The 12,966-nt window shown below is 39.1% G+C and overlaps 1 protein-coding gene across 6 annotated transcripts in view; it reads left to right on the forward strand.

The window, feature by feature from the left end:
• Positions 1-12,966, forward strand: part of EPB41 (erythrocyte membrane protein band 4.1) — a 230,952-nt gene that overhangs the window by 172,504 nt on the left and 45,482 nt on the right. For 5 of the 6 annotated variants that reach the window (XM_025364785.1, XM_025364833.1, XM_025364862.1 and 2 more), the window contains one exon: positions 3,417-3,593. In XM_025364785.1, the coding sequence (XP_025220570.1) occupies positions 3,417-3,593 (177 nt within the window). Of the gene's footprint in view, positions 1-3,416; positions 3,657-12,966 lie in introns of those variants that run through there. The other variant, XM_025364907.1, reaches the window with a different exon arrangement.

A 12,966-nucleotide genomic window follows, 5' to 3' on the forward strand; every position in this document is an offset into this window, starting at 1 on the left:
TTTTTTTTTTTTTTTTTTTTTTTTTTTTTTTTTAGGCAGAGTCTCACAGAATTACCCAGGCTGGAGTGCTGTGGCACAATCACTGCTTACTGCACCCTCAGCCTCCTGGGCCCAAACAATCCTTCCATCTCAATCTCCTGAGTTGCTGGGGCTATGGGTGCACGCCACAATGCCCAGCTAATTTTTAAATTTTGGTAGAGACAGGATCTCAATATGTTGCCCAGGCTGGTCTTAAACTCCTGGACTCAAGTGATCCTTCTGCCTTAGCCTCCCAAAGTGCTGGGGTTACAGGCATGAGCCACTGGACCCAACCTAAACTTTAAAAACTAGATAGATCTCTGGCTTAATATATAGCCTCTAATAATTATTTAAACCTCATCTTATTCCTTGTCAATATCTGTATTTTGAGTACTTGTTACGTATAAAGGCTTTGAGAAAAATTATGCCCAGCCTTCATTAAACATATATTGCATGGTGGATGCAATACCAAGTGCTTTACATATATTTGTCTCGTTTAACATGAAGTTTTTCAAGGCTGGATCCTCAGATATTTCAAACTTGGCAACTAGATCTCTTTGTTTTAGCCCATATCTGAAACTAGACCTGAGTAGTTCCATCTTCAGAGACTAGGAAGAATAGTGAATGTTGGTTGATTTCCTTTATTTGGCAGTTTAACATCTTGAAATTCTAAACATGCATATTTCCTGACTAGTTCATCTTCAGTGCTTCCTCTTAACTGGAACCTGCAGTACCAATCATATATTTGTCATTTGTTTCATGAGGTGTGTTATGGCTTCTGAGACTCACAAAGTCCCTGTGTGTGATGTGTTTTTCCCTCAGCATTTCATTGACAGCCATGAGAGGGGATTTCTAAATAAGTGTGTTTGAAAATTAAAACCACTAACTGCCTTTTGAGAACATTTTATATTTAATGAAGTGTTTGGTTTGATTGCTGCTAAAATTATGAAGTGATAGGCATCAAAAAGTGTCTAACCTGAACACAGCCAAAGTAATTTGGCCATCATTCTTTAGTTATTATAAAGTTTTTCCCAAGTAAGGAAGTTCTCTCAAGTTATCTGTCACTCCAGCAGGCTTTTTTTTTTTTTTTTTTTTAAGCATCCCTCCTCCCTCTTCTCCTACCCCGCCCCCACTAATGCTTTGTTCTGGCACAAATAAGGTCGAGTTCATTTTTAGATCTACCGCCTCCTCCATCTCCTAGAGAGAACCTGTAGCAAGTTGTCTATGACAAATTCTATTTGGAACAGGTCCCTTTGAGATCTTAATTTTACTCTGTGCCCCCACAGGTTTCCAACAAAGCCAGCTAAGAAGGATGGAGAAAGCTCCCTCAGAAGCTACTGGTTTTACCAAAATATTTATTTTCTCAGGTTCCAAGCCAATCTGAAGCTAGGCAAGAAGAGTAGCAAATCACAAGTCTCTTATATTAAGAGGTTAACTCAGAGAGTTATCATTTTACATAGCATCTCTTGCTCATTTTTGTTTTGCTCTATTCACATTTTTAACCTTCCCAAATGTATTAAGTTGGTCTTGGCCCAAACAGATTTTAATTACCAGTGAGGAGCTGGGTCATGGGACCTTACATGCCTGGTGGGTCTAATTGCTCAGTCTAACACTGGGTCTTTGAATGGGCTTGTTCATGCTTTTCTTTAGCTACTAGACATGCTTTTCTTGCTTTCAGCTAGAACAAAAGTGCAAACTGTTCTTTTCCCCATAGCGAAGTCCATATTCATAAAGTATACTCACATTTCATCCCAACATGCGAAACATGCTCTTCTGGATGCTACAGGATCGCCCTTTTGGAGTTAGCTTTCTATTTGATCTTAAAGCAGGTATACATGGTTCAGTCTTGCAAAAATAAAAAGAAATAGACTAGTTAATGATTTTTCTGAATGAATATCTCCAGAATCAAAATTGTCTCACTGATTATTCTTATGCTGTTTTCCTTTTGACATTGCTTTTGAAAGAGTTTTATTTAGTTAAAACCTGTATTACCCTCAGAAAAAACTTTTAAGCAAAATTTTATTGACATGAATTCTAATTTTTTATCCCAATATAGCTGTTTCCTACAGAGCCAAAAAAGAAAGACTAAATCCAAAATTCACCCAGCATATTAGGAAATGTATTTAGCATTATGCTTTTCTTGGATACAGAGCTGCCTTGATATGTAATAAATTTTTTGCAGTCATCAAGTGATGGGCTCCCACATGTTTTGATCTCAAGCATAGATCTTTTAAGGTTTTTTGAAGTGTTGTTGGACAAAGAAAGTTTGAGTTTTTGTCTTCAAGTATATTTACCAGATTATTTTTGGCCAAGTCCCCTTTCTGAAAGTTGTTATATACCTCCTTTTACATAAACCTGAATATTATTTCTAGCTCATGCTTTATTAACCTAAGCTTCGTTCATTTCTCCCTGGAATATCCCTTTAATAGCTTGCCTGTACCTCAGGTTGCCCAATATTCAAATTTGCTAGAATATATACCTACTATGTACCCACAAAAATTAAAAAGAAAATTTAATCTGCTGGAACAGTTGAGTTATTTTAAATTGTCAAGGAAATATATAAGGTATTTGGTGAACTCTTGTTAACTCACTCTCAATCCTTTGAAGGTCATTGGAAGAGGTCCCTGGTTTGAGTTGTACTAAGTAATGAAGTGAAGCTGTTAGAGGCTAGAAAGCCTAAGGGTTTTAGTTTCTGTGCATATTATTGACAAAGAAAAAATGTCATTGTGTTATATACCTCTGGGTGATTTTTCAGAGGTAGTAACAGTCAGCTCTGGAGCCTTTAACTAGGAATTTCAGTAATAAATTCTTACATCAAAAAAGGGCTATTCTTGTTTATCAAAAAGCAAAAACAGCCACCTAGTAATAGAGAAGTAAAACCATCTCCAGGTAGAAATAGAAGGATACTGTATGTTTGCAACTCAACAAGACAAGACAGTCAATGGTGGATTGTATGTTTCACCATGCCTTCATTAAACAGTTTGTTTATCTATTGCTATCTCCATCCTCCTGAGCTGAGCCTAAAATAATTTCTTATCAAGCTGAGGCTAATTGAGTTGTGGAACTACCTTCTTGGGATGAGGAGTTAGAGATCTAGTGCTGTGTGACATGGGAAGAAGAGTCATAAATTAAGGTGTGAGTTCTTTATGGGTTATATAACTGCTAACAGCTATGGAGTTGTGATACTTCACAGCTTCCAAGAAAAGCATTTTATTTAAAGAAAAAAAAAGGCAAGCAAATATACCATGTTGTATATTTATAATCTGAATGCAGATTAGTAACATCTGTCCTGGATGTGGTGTGTTTTCTACCAGTGCCCAGTCTCTGACGGGCTGCCCTTGGTTATGTTGTTTGTCCTGATTATGTATTGTTTTGCATCTTTGTCCTTTCAACTATAGGATTTAGACAAGAGTCAAGAGGAGATCAGAAAACATCATGCTAGCATCAGTGAGCTGAAAAAGAACTTCATGGAGTCTGTACCAGAACCACGGCCTAGTGAATGGGATAAACGCTTATCCACTCACTCCCCCTTCCGAACTCTTAACGTCAATGGGCAAATCCCCACAGGAGAAGGAGTGAGTACTTTGTCCACATGACCAATTGTGAAAATGGAGGGAATAAATGTTTTTATGTATTAATATTCTGTATCTGAGAGAAAGCTTAGAGCTGAAATTTGGATTTGGTGCCTCACTATATTCATTGCTGCTTTAAGGCATTTGTAATCAAATACTTACTTTTTTTAAGTCATATAGGCTACCCAGTCCAATTGTAGGAGCCATTTGGAGCCACCAGGAGATGATTAGCCTCTGAGAACTATCTCTGCAGCTACATGCTTCTGGCTAATGATTGTTTATAAACTGACCATAAGCCAGTAGAGGTTTATTTGTATTCAAACTGTGCCTTCAGGGACTCGAAAGTTTACTAAATTTAGGAAGTCAAAATAGGAAAGAGATTAGTGTTTTTAAAAAGCTTTATTTGCTTTGGGAGGCTGAGGCGAGTGGATCACGAGGTCAGAAGATCAAGACCATGGTGAAACCCCGTCTCTACTAAAAATACAAAAAAATTAGCCAGGTGTGTTGGCGAGCGCCTGTAGTCCCAGCTACTTGGGAGGCTGAGGCAGGAGAATGGCGTGAACCCGGGAGGCAGAGCTTGCAGTGAGCCGAGATCGTGCCACTGCACTCCAGCCTGGGCGACAGAGTGAGACTCTGTCTCGGAAAAAAAAAAAAAAAAGCTTTATTTGAACATTTACACAACTTAGAAATATCTGAATGGTTCCCCACAATTATATAGTAAACCAAGGAGCCCCCTAAGCCAGAGAATTCAGAACTCCAAATATTAATTATTGTATTTCAATTTTAGAAAAACTGTGGGCTGGTCACCATGGCTCATGCCTGTAATCCCAGCACTTTGGGAGGCCAAGACAGGCGGATCGCTTGAGTCCAGGAGTTTAAGACCAGCCTGGGCAACATGGCAAAACCCCATCTCTACAAAAATTAGTCAGGTATAGTGGTGCACACCTGTGTAGTCCAGCTATTCGGGGGCTGAAACAGGAGGATTGCTTGAGCCAGGAGACTAAGGCTTCAGTGAGCCATGATTGCACCACTGCACTCCGGCTTGGGTGACAGAGTGAGACCCTGTCTCAAAAGAAAGGAAAAGGAAAACTAGTTATTTTATCTTTATGAGTAACATTAAACTTTTAATACACTGTTGTGTGAGATAGTCACAATTAGAGCTCAGGGGCTCTTCTTTTTCTTTTATTGTTATCATTACCTATTTTAGAAATCCTACATCTGGGCCGGGCGTGGTGGCTCACACCTGTAATCCCAGCACTTTGGGAGGCTGAGGTGGGCGAATCACGAGGTCAGGAGTTCGAGACCAGCCTGGCCAGCATGGTGAACCCCGTATCTACTAAAAATACAAAAATTAGCCGGGCATGGTGACGCATGCCTGTAATCCCAGCTACTCAGGAGGCTGAGGTAGGAGAATTGCTTGAACCTGGGAGGCGGAGATTGCAGTGAGCCGAGATCGCGCCACTGCACTCCAGATAGGGCAACAGAGTGAGACTCCGTCTCAAAAAAAAAAGAAAAAGAAAAAAAGAAATCTTACATCTGAATAAATGAATCTGTTAAACATTTAATGAAAATATCTTGAAAGTTACCATGAACATATACCCCAAAAGTTTTTATCTTTAGTCAGTACAAGTGAAATATTTATATAGTCACAATCACTCAATAAGTGATTATGATTTAAAAATTACGTGCTTGTTTTTCCCCAAAAACAATAGCAGTTCTAGTTAAAAAAGGTAAAGTGATGTCTTAATAATTTTAAAACTTTTTTTTTTCTTTTTTTGAGATGGAGTTTCGCTCTTGTTGCCCAGGCTGGAGTGCAATGGCATGATCTTGGCTCACTGCAACCTCCACCTCCCGGCTTCAAGTGATTCTCCTGCCTTAGCCTCCCTAGTAGCTGGGATTACAGGCGCCTGCCTCCACGCCCAGCTAATTTCTTGTATTTTTAGTAGAGATGGGGTTTCACTACCTTGGCCAGGGTGGTCTCGAGCTCCTGACCTCAGGTGATCTACCTGCCTCGGCCTCCCAAAGTACTGAGATTACAGGCATGAGCCACTGCACCTGGCTAAAACTTTTTTTTTTTTTTTTAATTTTCAGAATTTGTGGTAAACTATCCAAATTATTATTTAGTTTCTGGAACTGGAGAAGGTAGTAAAAGTTGGTTCACAGGCTGGGCGTGGTGGCTCACGCCTATAATCCTAGCACTTTGGGAGGCTGAGGCAGGCGGATCACTTGAGGTCAGGAGTTTGAGACCAGCCTGGCCAACATGGCGAAATCCCATCTCTACAAAAAATACAAAAAAATTAGCCGGGCATGGTGGCATGTGCCTGTAATCTCAGCTACTTGGGAGGCTGAGGCAGGAGAATCGCTTGAACCCAGGAGGCAGAGATTGCAGTGAGCTGAGATCACGCCACTGCACTCTAGCCTAGGCAACAGAGCAAGACTCCGTCTTAAAAAAAAAAAAAAAAAGTTGGTTCACAAAGGGTACTTTTTGTATTTTTCAAAGTGTGACTAAAATTGGCTAACAGTTCTCCAGACAGAGCTGAACCAGTTTCACAAATAAGGCTGGAGAATACCTGAGTAATGGGCAGCTAAATAGAGATACCAGGGATGATAGGATGCTATTGTTTGCTACTTACTGTCCTCTCAGCCTCCATTTTCTATAAATGGACATTAGTTTTATGTTCTAAATCTAGAGCATGTATCCTGAACTGAGACAATAACTCTGCTTTCTGGGCAAGACCACTGTTTTCAGTGTCAGTAGGATACTTAATTTTGATGTATCTCTACTAATAAGAGTCATAAAAGGTCTAGTAGTTCTGGTTGTGGCTTGATTTGATTTAGAGGGTCTGGCTAGTCAAAACCGAATTGAACAATTCTGAACAAGTAACTTATCATATTGGGCCTCAGTTTATGGAGTAGATGATCTTTAAGGTCCCTGTGAACTCTAAAATTCTGTAAGTCTATGACTCCATGAGAAAATGCCTTGTCGCTGTTTCACCTGGTTAGCCCAGTCTGCAAACTATAACTGCGTATTTTCTAGAAGTTTTCTTTTTGACTCTGTGCAAGTAATAAAAGATGCTCAACTACTTTGAAAAAGTAACTTGGTACTCTCTTGGATGAGGTTGAGTAAATTTGAATTGGTCTCCGTTTCCAGAAATTATCTTACGTCTTTTAATAGAAACCTTTCAGAAATCTTCTCAGGGTTGGTTTTGGGAATGGTGATGTCATTCTGTGTTCTTTAAAGAAATAACTTTTTATAAACTAAACAAGATCCATGGGAGTACTTGAACAATTTTAGCTCTATGCTATTATCCCTGTAAAGGAATAGTGGAATAAATAAGCACTGTATTATGGTGACCTTTAATATTGGGTAATTCCACTTTCTGGCATATCTTACTTTTTCTTTAACAATTGGGATACTATTTCTGTTCTCTGGGGATACCTCTTCCACCTTTGATGGTATTGTTGTTGCATTGCAAGGCAACTGAATTTTATGTAATTTGTGTATGACCAGGTGAAGAAAACTTCTATGCTTCCCTCGGAAAGAAAGGTTGGTGGGCCAGAGGTAAAGCTGCTGTTATGACTTGTGCTTCTCAATCAGAATTTGCTCTTGTCATGGCACTAAGCAGATAATCCCCCCAGAACTGAACAACAGCTGCTGAATACTTTTTTTTTCTTTTGGCTCTACTAGTAAATTCACACCCACAGCCTTTCGGCCTAACACATAACACTTCCACTGCTGCAGCTTTTGCAGCTTTCAATTTGCTTATTTCGGCGCATGGCTGGTTGAAAAGCTGCATGAAGATAAAAATATGTATTCAGAGAGAAATGAATTTAATTATACCCTATTCTTTTTATGTTGTCTTTCTTCTCCCCCTTTATTTTCTTTCAAAAATCATTGTAATTTTGCATCCTTTCTTTTCCTTTTTTTCTTTTTTGCTGATCAGTCCCCTAGCTACTTTCTCCCTGATACATATCACTTAGGGGTGTGCAAAGAACCAGTGTTGAACTTCCAAACTGATCAGAGAAGGCTAGCTCAACTGAGAGAACTTAGAGCCAAGTTTTTCCTTTCATAGATAACATCTGTCTTGACTATGGATACCAGAGTACAGAAATTGCAGGGGGAAGAAAAACTTCTCAATTGGACAACTGGGGAGAAAAAACTTTCCTTAAAAGTGTTAAAAGCATTTGCTTAAAGTAATGTATAAACCTTCATGATGGTCATTATTATTTATTTGTTTTGGTGAACCTTGGAGGGACATTATAAACTTTTATACTTTTTTTCTTTCGCAGTCTTTAAAATGTATAAGATTAAGATTTTTATTTCTTGAGCAAAAATTAATTGCTATACTGAATGAACTGTTGCAGTTTTTAAAGTCTATATGAAGAGACGTAAGGATTACTTTTTATATTCTGCCATTCTATTTGTAATAAAAGTAACTTTTTTTTTTTTTCTGAGACGGACTCTTGCTGTGTCCCCTAGGCTCGAGTGCAGTGGTGCAATCTCAGCTTACTGCAACCTCTGCCTCCCGGGTTCAAGCAATTCTCCTGCCTCAGCCTCCTGAGTAGCTAGGATTACAGGCATGTGCCACCACGCCCAACTAATTTTTGTATTTTTAGTAGAGACGGAGTTTCACCACGTTGGCCAGGCTGGTCTCGAACTCCTGACCTCATGATCTGCCCACCTCAGCCTCCGAAAGTGCTGTGATTACAGGCATGAGCCACGACACCCAGCCAAAAATAACTTTTATGATGGCAAGAAAAATGCTTCATTATTGGCATTGCCCAATTAGTGATTGGCAGCACCAAAGTAATAGAAAATGACCTAAAATTCATATGCGAATATCCTCAAAGGAAAAATAAATAACATAACAAGGGGAAAGCCAGTGATCCCTTTAACTTTCAGTTCTAGTGTTCAGTCACTCAAAAAGGTGTCTATTGAGCACCCTACTAAGTTACAGAAACTTTGCCAGGATAAATTGCCAAAATAAAGTAAAGCTAAAATGAACAGTGTCTAAAAGATCTTTCCAAATCCTTTGCACATCCCCAAGTATCATTTTTGAGCATTTTCCATCTGTCATTTTGTTCATCTTATTCTGTCTTTCTTGATCTTCTACTGTGAAAGCAGACACAGGAACGTGCTCTGTTAGTACAGGATGAAGAGAAAATTAAAAGGCAAGAAAGATCTACTGAAAGAGCCTTGCCCCAGCAAGAAAATGAAGAAATTCTTCCCAAGGTTTCTATTCCAATCCCTGAGGATCACAAGTCTCTCAAAAAGTGTCACCTCTACTTTAGTACTTTTCCATCTCCTCGTATTCCTTTCATGATGTCTTTTCTCGTGGTCCTTGTGTTGGCTGTTTGGTGGTTGGTCTTTCTGTGATCAGAAAACAGGGTGCTCATCTGAAATGTCAAGACCATTGAACTTTTGTCCTTGGCTTCAACTGTGTTATTGCTGTATGATGCCCTCTGATCTTGATAGTTCACTGTCCTAGGGGAGCCCTTGTGATCATTTTTCTGTCAAATGTTACTCTTTGTAGATTATGTATTGGGGGGTACAAAGGAGTAGCAATGGACTGCCCAAAGCCAGCTTTTCTGCACTGAATTTTAACAAATTTAAACAAATCAGAATTAAGCATATGGCAGGTTGGTAATCTTCCCAAAAGCTTTGACTCCTTTATCCTGCATGTTTGCTGTTTACTATTGTTATGTCCTCCCATCCAATGTCTCACACAAACCAGGATACTCTCTAGATACATTTGATGGAATATTTTCCTAATCCTCTAGAGTCATTTGTTTGGCATGGGCTTCATAGTTTAAGAAAAAATTTCAACTTACTAACCTTTCAGAAGCCTTAAAATGATAACGTTTTAATCTACAAATCCATAACCACTCCTTTTCTTAGGATATCAAACCAGTATAAACAAAAGTCTTTTCTGGAAAAGGGCTTTTGACTTCTGTGGCCTTTTTATGAGTATTTCTGAGCTGTACAGGGACAGACAACTTGATCCTGCCTGCTGTATAGAAGAGATCTTCAAAGATTAAATGCCATCTTTTCACAAGTAGAGTGTTGATATGGTTTAAGGAAAATGGTGCTGGTGCCCCTTAGCCTCCAGCCAGGACTGAAATTCTCAGACTACTCTACCTATCCTTAAAAGTCCTGGAACACAGATTTACTCAAGATCTGTACATAAACAAACCCTTCTCTGAATTAAGATACTGTGTTACTTCTTTATGGCTTTGCTAATTATATTGCTAGTAGCAATAGTTAGCCATTGCTAAGCTTAAAATATATATTGATATACTTTGTTTTCCTGATATACTTCAGACCTGTTTGTTCTTGCACTTGTGTTGAAATCAACTGTTTTTAATCAATGGCTTTGTGACCTCAAGTTCTGTTGTGACAAGTATGTGTCCTCTGTTTGCATGTTGACTTCTAAGACTTACCTGAAGTAAATATGAGCACTCTCTCTCTCTCTCTTCAGGACACAACTCACATGCCTAACCTGTTATTTTTTACCTCAATATTGATGAAACCTTGCATGTAGCTTGCTTTTTTATGGCACTTGAATGTACCAATATGGATGATTTGGTTAATGTCTCAAATATTTGTTTTGAAATCTGAGTTTATAGGGTTATCAAATTAAGATTATTATACTTTGTTTTACTTCTCCATGCTTTTCAGTTGATGAAACTTCTAAACAAGACTTTTTATTTTTGAGAAGATGGCCTCCTAGAGCAAAAAAAGAGAACAGTAAAGACAAGAATCTTTTGTCCTTCAACATCTACCAGTATTGTTCTCTTGTCTCTGGAGACATGTAGAAATAATTATCTGGTGTTTCCTGAAAACTGCTACACTGTCATTATAGGCTTTCCCAAGAAATGGAAAAAGAAGCAAGGACCAGGTTAAAATTTAAAATTTGGTGTGCGTATATATCTTTTATGTCACAGGCTATGTCTATTTATGATATATATTTTGTAAATAAGCATATTTATTGATTCACTCATAATAAGAGGGACCTGAAATATTACAAAGCTGTTCTCTACCACAGAAAGTTATAATCATAAGTACTCTCTTTTATCTGGGAAATAAAGGTACAAGAGTTTTCCTTAATGAAATAGCAAATGGTACTGTAGACTTTGTTAGATTATTTTAAATCTTTTTTTAAGGAATTGAAAGGAAATAATCAGAACTTTATTTATACTTTTATAACTGTTTCAGATTATAATTCCTGAATTTCCAGTTTTCATCCTTATACACAGCTTTTTATTAATTACTATTGTAAACTTCACCCTGAATTTTGTTTCTCTTTGTATTGGAGTTATTCCAAGTCCATTAAAAGTCTAAGCCAATGATACTTTTCAGTTTTCTGAAATGCAACAAGAGTCCTCGGAGATCTTTATTGAGAGTCAAAGGAGAGGCCATTTCTGCTATCAATAGGGTGAGAATGATTAAGAGGAGAATGGCTAAGCCCTTGTATTGGATGAAGCTGACCAATGCAGACTCAAAAGTTACCATCACAATTATCAGAGGAAAAATATTGGGCATTCCAGCTTTGTATTAGCTGAAGGTAATACTGCCAATATTTGCAAAATAAAGCATAAATAGGCCGGGCATGGTGGCTCACACCTGTAATCCCAGCACTTTGGGAGGGGGTGAGGCAGGCAGATCCCCTGAGGTCAGGAGTTCAAGACCAGCCTGAGCAATATGGTGAAACTCTGCCTCTACTAAAAATACAAAAATTAGCTGGGCATGGTGGTGCACACCTGTAATCCCAGCTACTAGGGAGGCTGAGGCAGGAGAATTGCTTGAACCCGGGAGGCAGAGATTGCAGTGAGCCAAGATCACGCCACTGTACTCCAGCCTGGGTGATAGAGTGAGACTCCAAAAAAAAAAAAAAAAAAAAGGTGTAAATAGTCTTGGTTTCCTTCCTTCATTTTCAGTACCAGAGGCAAATTCTAATACATATTGGTGTTACCCTGATTCAGCTGCTTTTTCTTTTTTTTTTTTTTTTGAGTCGGAGTCTTGCTCTGTTGCCCAGGCTGAGTGCAGTGGCGCGATCTCGGCTCGCTGCAAGCTCCACCTCCCGGGTTCACGCCATTCTCCTGCCTCAGCCTCCCAAGTAGCTGGGACTACAGGCGCCTGCCACCACGCCTGGCTAATTTTTTGTATTTTTAGTAGAGACGGGGTTTCACCGTGTTAGCCAGTTTGGTCTCAATCTCCCAACCTCATGATCTGCCCGCCTCGGCCTCCCAAAGTGCTGGGATTACAGGGGTGAGCCACCGCGCCTATCCTGATTCAGCTTCTTAATGGCAAGTTGATAAATAAAAAATAATTTGGACTAAACGCATCAATACAGACCAGTATAATATTTTGGATTTTTTGCCTTGGTTTTGTCATTATTCATTTCTAGGGTGACTCTGAGAGTACTAGAGTCACCCTAGTTAACTACTTGGTGCCTAGATTTCCACCTAGTAATGTGGAGACAAACCTACCTCATGAGAATGAATATGTAATAAATTCCAGGAACCAGAGACCCTGGTTGTCATTCAATTCTTGGTCTTTTGGGAGCTGGGAAGATGAAAATTTAAAAAAACACAAACATACATTAACTTCTTTTTATTTTGAAAGTAAGTAGTTAAATAGCTGTGTTTATTTCCATCTACTCCTTATTGATATTTGACCACTTTACTAAGATGTCTTTCCAGGCCGGGCGCGGTGGCTCAAGCCTGTAATCCCAGCACTTTGGGAGGCCGAGACGGGCGGATCACGAGGTCAGGAGATCGAGACCATCCTGGCTAACACGGTGAAACCCCGTCTCTACTAAAAAATACAAAAAACTAGCCGGGCAAGGTGGCGGACGCCTGTAGTCCCAGCTACTCCGGAGGCTGAGGCGGGAGAATGGCGTGAACCCGGGAGGCGGAGCTTGCAGTGAGCTGAGATCCGGCCACTGCACTCCAGCCTGGGCGGCAGAGCGAGACTCTGTCTCAAAAAGAAAAAAAAAAAAGATGTCTTTCCAAATTTATCCCTAATAAATTCATCTTATCCAGATGGTATGATTAGAGTGGATCATACTTGAAAATAAACCAAGCATCTATATTTTGGACCTATCTTTCAGCCATTTTCTTTTATGCTAACACTTGCAATATGAAGGGAATTGTTTGCATGGGTCAAGTTTTCTGCTTATTTACATCTTCAGTAAAAGTTTTGAAGGGAAAAGATGCTGACTCTGTTGACCAAGATTAGACCGGATATTATACATGGAATAGATTTCCAGTTGGCATCCTAGAACCTAGTACATTTCTTTCTACTAAATATTATAAATTTTACTCTGAAATTTCTTTGGATATAATAACCCAATTCACTTTCTCCTAGTTTCCT

Source organism: Theropithecus gelada, chromosome 1 (assembly GCF_003255815.1).
Source record: "Theropithecus gelada isolate Dixy chromosome 1, Tgel_1.0, whole genome shotgun sequence".
NCBI lineage: Eukaryota > Metazoa > Chordata > Mammalia > Primates > Cercopithecidae > Theropithecus > Theropithecus gelada.